At 42.4% G+C, this 7729-nt stretch overlaps 1 protein-coding gene across 1 annotated transcript in view; it reads right to left on the bottom strand.

Annotated features, from left to right (window-relative positions):
• Window positions 1-766: 766 nt before the first annotated feature.
• The window catches only part of BUB1 (BUB1 mitotic checkpoint serine/threonine kinase), a 42969-nt gene continuing 36006 nt past the window's right edge, over window positions 767-7729 (bottom strand). The window contains exons 18-23 of the mRNA XM_037056730.1: window positions 5967-6122; window positions 4228-4286; window positions 2875-3003; window positions 2672-2782; window positions 1796-1895; window positions 767-845 (exon numbers count right to left, since the gene is read on the bottom strand). Coding sequence (XP_036912625.1) covers window positions 824-845; window positions 1796-1895; window positions 2672-2782; window positions 2875-3003; window positions 4228-4286; window positions 5967-6122 — 577 coding nt within the window. The 3' untranslated portion in view covers window positions 767-823. The remainder of the gene's footprint in view (window positions 846-1795; window positions 1896-2671; window positions 2783-2874; window positions 3004-4227; window positions 4287-5966; window positions 6123-7729) is intronic.

The raw sequence follows: 7729 nt of genomic DNA, 5'->3' as shown, positions 1-7729 counted from the left end.
AAATTTGAAATTCAGCCTATTATTGTGGAAAGCTTTAAGGTCAAAAAGTCCACCAAAGCATCAGAAAACTGGGTGATAATTTAGCTGAAAGAATCCGCTGTGGGGTGAAAACCATAACCCAGGGTTTAGCAGAGCTTCCCAGCACCTCTCTGACATACACAGCAGAGAGTGGCCTGGAGTAAATGGAAAGAGGTGCAGCTTGGTGACACTCAGGGCTACAATGGGAGCTGCATGTAGGCTGCACACGACACTGTGGGCCAGCAACCAGGTGACACCGGTCTGCTGAGGTACCTGATGACAGACCATTCCAATTTAGTTCCAACAGCCTGCTGCTGGCATCACATAGCAGATATATGAAACATGTATTTTTCATCCCCCCACCCCGAGGGTCCTCTTGTCTAAAAGGCAGGCTCTTTCAGGGCAGGTATCTCACCAAATTCCTTTTTTGCTTTCTCTATACATCCCGGTACCAGGCACCATACTAGATACTCAACTAATTGTAGAATAGCATCCCCCCAAACCATACTCTTCACGTGACATTGTATTTTTCAGCACAGTATTGTGTACACCATCAATTTATCAAGCACAACTACTTGGTTACCCTCGTTTTACCAAGTAGGGCCCTCGATTTACCAAGTAGTTGTGCTCGATAAATTAGATGGTGTATGTAACACTGGGCTGTAAAAGACAATGCCATATAAAGAGTACGGTTCTGGGGGAACAGTCTAAATAGTATTTCACAGATGAAGCAGAGATCACTTACCTTTGCTTTTGGAGAATATCTGCTTATAGAACGTTCTCCAAAAGTCCTGGCTCCTTGGGTTTATTTTTTTGGCTGTGGTAATCTAAGAAAAGATTTGCAAACTTATAAATAGCAAAATATGCCAAGGAAATACATGCTACCACTTGAGTGTTAGACACATTTTCCAGTTATCCTATTTAATTAGTATTTACATGCATGTTCCTTATTTGTGCAACAATTACAGCACAACTGAATGCAAAATAAGTTAATGCGACTGTGTGTAAGAGTAGAACTAGTTACTTCAATGAGGGTGGGAAATACAAAAGTTTCTATTATGCTGAGTTATATGTAAGTCTTAGGAACAAGGGTTAGGACTGTGGCCACAGAAGTTCAAGGAGGCCATGCACTTGATTTATTTCCAGTGCTTGGTTTAGCTGTGGGATTTCTCTCTTGAGAGTTAGCTGGTCAGGCTCCTTCTCCTTTCTGCCTCAGTATAAATCTCTTCCATATTGCCACACCTTCGATCACACCTACACTTCTCTTTCCACAGTTTAAACTATTAATGGTGAAATTCCTGGAGCTGCCCACTCTAATACAGTTTCCCTCGGCCTTAGAACTTCTTCTAATACAGTTTTCCCTCGGCAGCATGACTCCCACGTAAGCCACCTCCTTTCCTACTTGACCCATGCTGCAAATAGAAAGAGCACACGTAGATATCTGGACTGGTGACTCCATTCACAGCTAGTAGAAGTTCAAACCCACAGAATCCCTCAGTGCTCTGATTACTTATTACTACATGCTTTAATTGTGGAAGGTCTGCTTCCTTCTGACTCCTGCATAGGACTCCTTTTGACTCAACAGCCATCTCCTGGTCATGTGGTCGAGGGGCTTATCGGTGGCAGAGCTGACTGTAACGCACCCCACCGCACCTGATGGCAGGCTGCGCCACCACCACTTCAATGCCCTGAGACACAGAGGAACCCGTGCAGCCTTCCACATCACCATGACAACAGGTATGTCCTATGATGTGATTTTAACTAGCCGTTTCTTTACCCATAATTTTCTTTGTTTCCATCTTCAAAGACAGAAAAAGCAGATGACAAAGAAGAAATAATCTTATTGACTCCCCAAGCTCCAGAAGATCTTGTGTTTTCTGTAACAGAAAAATAAAACAGCATTTAATTTCAGCATCAGGAGAAAAACATTATCCTCTATGCTAAACTTCAACTACAAATAAGAAAATGAAATAAAAGCTTACAGAAAATAACAGCTTTTCAAATACTAGGTAATACAATAGTCACTTTGTATTGAGATGAAGTAACTATGGTCACAGGGGTTCTAGCTCCAGCCTCCAAGTCTCAAGATCCCATCACATACAAAACATTGTGTTCATCATTCTCCTAAAACACTGTTATTATCACCTGACTCACTGAACAAAGCTCTCAGGGGTTCTTTCCCTTTCGGCATAAGAATTAACCTCGAAGCTTTGTATTTTAGATCCTCCCAAGTCTAACTGGATTTTATTTAGTTTTATTGCGCTCTCTTTCTGGATTCCAGCAGGAACACGGACTCCAGACAAAAGCAGCCTGCTGGTCGCTGGCCGCCGGCACTCTGCCCCGCCATTCTTCTTCCAGGCGAGACTCAGGTCAGGTGTAAGTACTTAGCCCTTCCTGGTTGTTTCTGTCTATGAGGATCTTGTCCTTCTTGGGCACTATTATTATTTAAAAAACAAACAAACAAACAAACCAGTTCTATGACACCCATCAAGTACCTTGTCAAACATTCTCTGATTTTTTAATTCCACACATTCCCTGCCCTTGTGGCAAGCTAATCAAAGGTAGGGCCAATTGTGGTATAATCTTTGATACTTCCTGCGATAACCATCCACAATGCCATGCACTCAGTAGCTTTTAAGCAAATTGTTATTACTTTGAAACTGGGCTTCAAATGCATCTTCATTCTGATCTAGAGACGACCATTCATCTTTGTCATCAGAAACATCAGGAAGGGTAGGAGCCTGGAACATATTCATGATGAACCCTTGAGAGTAGAAAGAGTAGCTGTAAACAGGGCTGCAAAGACCTTTCACTAATCTGTTGTCAGAGGCTACATACCCCAACCGAAGGCTTTACCTAAAGCTTCTTTTGTGTGCACGGTGGGTGACGGCTGTGCTTTGGATGGTGTTGCCTGAACCGTTCCCAGTGATGTGTTCAGAGCTGTGTGAAAAGAAGTTGTGTTAAAAACCTTATGTGTTTCACATCCTATTAAAGAAATGGGGACAAAATGCACTCTATCAGTAGGGAAATCAGAATAACTGAAAAGTACACAATGTAAGAAACGTACTATAATTAAAATATTTATTATTGTTGATAATCATCACTAAGGACTCCCATTATTACATTTTCATTTTTATCTTTATGATCTCATGAGGTATGTGAGGCAAGAATTATGCTTTTTCAGAAAAGGAAATGAAAGCTTAAAGAGAAAAGTGGTTTGGTCTAAAATCATATCGAATTCCAGTCTTGCCATAATAACCCTTAGCTCCACGATATCCCAAGAAATACGTTAACAGTTCCATGTTAAATGTTCAGAACTGGGCTGGAGTCAGGCCCTGCTGGCCCAGATCTGACCCCTCCCCTCCTGTACTCACTTCAGCCCCCCTGGCCGCTACTGTGCTTACATCACCGGGGACATCCCACCTGGGGTTTCTGCACAAGCCGGCAACAGGTTTTCTAAGCTGCCCACACGAGCAGCGCCCCCTGCAGGCCTTGGCCCAACTATTACTTTCTCTCTGGGCATCTTCCCTGGTGACCTCTCCAGTTTCGATCCACCTCCCCAACAGCAACATTTCCTTTCCCTTCCACACAGGTGGGTTGTGTCTTTTCTGTTCATGATTGTACCCTTAAGTCCTTACACCAATGCCAGGCACCCAGAGAGTGCTCAGGAAGTCTGGGTCCGATGCAGGGGTCTCTAAATGTTTTCAGAAGCTCTGCTTCCACAGAACTGTCACTGGAAAAACTGTCAGTCACATGACATTTTGTGTGGAGTCAATGTCTAACCATGTGTCTTATTTATAAAACTTACTTTCAGTGCAAATGCCCCTAACTAAGTAGTTGCAAATAGAAGTATAACACTCTTATTTAAACTTTCAATCATCTTTCTTACTTCCTGACGTATCAAAGATAACTATCGTTTGAGATAAATTCTGAGAAATTTATCTGAGAAATTTAATAGTAAAGTTTTCAAAAATCAAGTTTCTGGATGATTCTAACTAATAAGATGTGAGTAAAAAGTAGATTTCTACCTCTACTTGAGATGCTCCAGGGTTCATCTAACCCCTAACATTCTAACAGGAAAGCTTACACTCAACTTCATTGCCCTCTGCAGGCTTTGTGACCCACGGCCACTCACAGATGTCGGAGCACACACCCTGGTGAAGTCCGGGCAGACGAGTCAGAAACAAATGTACCGTAGCTACACGTTACCTTCTCTTGTCTCCGCTCTGCTCTGTGGCTTGAATTCCTGAGCACTTGTCGCCACACATCTGTAAGACAAAACTCTTGAGACACACTAACTCTCCAGAAAGAATTGTAGAAAATGTCAGTAATTGCGAGCCTACTGTTAAAATACGAATGGAACCACTTAGGTCTATAGTATAAGTAAACAAAATGTTTACTTTTCCTTCATTTCCTTTCAAGGAAAAGAATTCTTACAGATATAGACCAGATAACCGTTTGCTTGACAGTGATTATGTATTTTAACACCATGCTAATCATTCCTCTGTGCGGCACGGCAACATAACAGCTCCCTCACTCCAATGAGCCCATTTCTCACACAGACTAAGAGGCCAACAGGCAGCTCTCCAGGGTCTGGTAAGGGAAAGCACTGCTGGGCCTCAGCTGCATGGCCCCCACTGGTCATGACTCAGCAGGCACAGTGCACTGTTCTTCCGACTGTAGAAGGTACCGAGACAGACAGACATGGCACAGAAGACATTTATACCAGTTTGTTTTAAGGGCAGTTGTGATAGTGGACGTCATCTATTTAACATTGCTAGAGTTCTCTTAATGGACCCTGTCAAGATGTCAAATAAAATGTACTGCACTTTTAATCTTACAAATCCCCACTAAACGGTGATAAAAAATCAAAGCCTAGGTTTTGAGATTCCAGAGAAAGGTGTCCCTTCTCTGCCACAGTAGGCTGTCCAGGCTGCTTGGAACGCCAAGGGGTTCCATTCACTGCCTTGCCTGGGTCAGGGCCCATCTGAAGTGCTTCTGACGAGACCTAAATGTTTATTGAAGAGTTTCGCAATTTTATAAGGGCAGCTGTCTCCAGCCTTGGCAACCTCACCCCTGTCTCGGTAGGGACGACTGGACACACAGCACTTGTACGGGGCCTGGCACTGCCGCTGCTTGTACCGTCTCACAGTCGCACAAACCGACCATCAATAACCAGTGGAGTCATGGCTCCCACACCACAGTCCTCTTCTTACACACGTGGTGGAATACAGGGCCAGTCTGAATTATTATCTTAGTGTAAGTGAAAAAGCATGGTGATTTTTAAATCTTATTTTCAGGAGAAAGCACTGATAAAAGTTAACCTTGGACGTTGAAGAGAACCAGTACTTCAGAACCATAATCTGTGTTAAGGAGTTTAGCACAAGGGGAAGATGTGAGACACACTGTAGCTTTTAATTTTTTCTAATGGATCCATAACATTGTTTTATGTTTAGAGAGAGAGGAAGAGAACCTGAAGATAAAAATTTAAGCAAAATAAGTGATGTGACACTGTATTTTAGAAATCTATGAAGATCCCACAAAATTGGGGAAACTCCACAGCAATGTATAGACACTGTGTAATGGAAATTAATCTCAAACCACTCTCGGGGGGAGATGGAAGGAAGATGAGAAGAACACAGGTCAAGGGAACTGTTTGAATTGTAATAATCCCTTTGTGTATTCAGTCAGAGTTAGTGAGCAAAGGCAGTTTCAGTGTAATAGATGTATATTCTTCTGTTATGAAAAGATAACTGAATTTCAGTGTCATAAAAATTTTTAACTAAAAAGAAGTTATGAAGTAAACAAAAGAAGTGTGATGTAAGTAAGCCTGCAAGATTTGGAGTCCAAGTTCGGGAACTTGGTTTAGAAACAGGAACCACCTGTCCTTTACATCTTGCTCCTGATTTTGCAAACTATGTAAGAAACAGACGTGACGTTCAACTCACCTGGTATCTTTCCCGGCCACTGAAAACACGCAGTCTGTCACTGGCTGGGCTGCCAAAGGAGCAGGAGGAGCTACACTCTGGCTGATGGCTGCCAAAGGAGCAGGAGGAGCTACACTCTGGCTGATGGCTGGGGACACCAGAGCAGCAGCGACAGCACTGGCCTCAGGAGGAGCTGTAGGAGGTGCCTGTCCTCGCTTCCCTCCCATGTGCTCGGAGGTCTCCGGAGTCACGGCGGGCAGAGACGGAGTGCTCAGTTCCTGCTGGGAGCCCACGCTTGGCTCTACACGTGCTGCATTAACCTTTCAGTTTAAGCAAACAAAAGCAAAGCCATGAAGTTCAGAACCTTAGTAATAGGTGCTACAGCTTTTCAAACACTCACATCTGTCTTCAGTAGATTCCATTACCCTTGAGGCATTCTGAAACGAATAGCCAACAACAAGAGGAAGGACCCCTCTACACGAAGGATGCTTCTGTAGTTTAACCACAGACATAACTGGAAGATAAAACTTCAAACCACTGAAATAACCCACACTACGGTTTTATTAGTATTTAAGAACTGTCTAATTTCTCTTCACTTATTTTTGAGAAAAGACAAGTCAATTTATCAAATGCTCATAATGATGTTCTTTCCACTAAAATGACTTTGGTGGCTATTTTCTCTTTCGGGAATAGGAAACATAAGCTACAATTATAACTGCCACACAAGCATGGCTTGCTTACACAAGACAGATAACAAGAGCCGCACTTAAAATCTTTGCTTTCCTACTCAATGTAGGAAAGCAAGGTCTTCACTTAAAGGTCTTCACTTAAGATCTTCAGTTAAGATCTTCACTTAAAATATTTGTTTTCCTACTCAATGCTTTCCTACTCAATGTAGATGGAAATTGTATCCTCTCATGTTACTGAATTAAAAGACAGGTGAATGAATTCTTTATTATATAAAAGTATTCTTATNGTATATAAATGGGTCTTCTCACAGCACACTTACTGATAGGAATTTTTGTCTTTTCCCTTGTGTTTTTGTGCATCTTTCCTTGGTGATTTCAGATTCACTGTTCAGAACGTTTCCCAGATGGGGAGCCTAAGGGAAGGAAGGCTGTGACGTGTGCTGGATGAGCTTCAGCGCGGGTTACAGCGCCGGTGGCCGTGAGTTCCGTGCAGTGAGCCAACAACACATATTAAATAAGGTGGCTACAAACAACATGCTGTGACCAGAGGCTCACGAGAACCACATTCCGTGTTTCTCCCAGGGGCAATGACCCAGTGTGTGCAGTGACTTTAGACAGAAGAACCAAAGCGAGTAACAAGACTCAACTGTATACACAGCTGCACACACATGCCTTCCCCCACCTTTCTATCCAATATATGCAAACACATGAGTAGGAATATATTTTTATACACATAGATTTATACAGGAAACTTCATTTCGCATTTTTACCTCTTGACACATTTTTCTTGCTGTGAATTGTTTAAAAAACTAATTTTAGAATAATTTTGGATTTTAAAGAAAATTGCAAAACTAACAGAATCCCCATTGACTCCTCACCCAATTCCTCCAAAGTTATAGCGGTTCCTTTGTCAAAACCAAAAAACCAACATTTGCTACAACTATTAACTACCATCCAGACTTCACATAGATTTATTTCACCACTTTTCCATGTTGCCCTTCAGTGGCTCCAGGCCCCAAATCTGGACACCATGTTGCATTTAGCTATCTTGTTTAACCTACTCTCTTCTGAGTCAGTTTCTCAGTCTTTCCTGGT

Source organism: Sturnira hondurensis, unplaced genomic scaffold (genome assembly GCF_014824575.4).
Source record: "Sturnira hondurensis isolate 20B ecotype Veracruz unplaced genomic scaffold, ASM1482457v3 Scaffold0009178, whole genome shotgun sequence".
Classification (NCBI taxonomy): Eukaryota; Metazoa; Chordata; class Mammalia; order Chiroptera; family Phyllostomidae; genus Sturnira; species Sturnira hondurensis.
The sequence above is the reverse complement of the archived record's forward strand: the minus strand, read 5'-3'. Positions and strand labels throughout refer to the sequence as shown.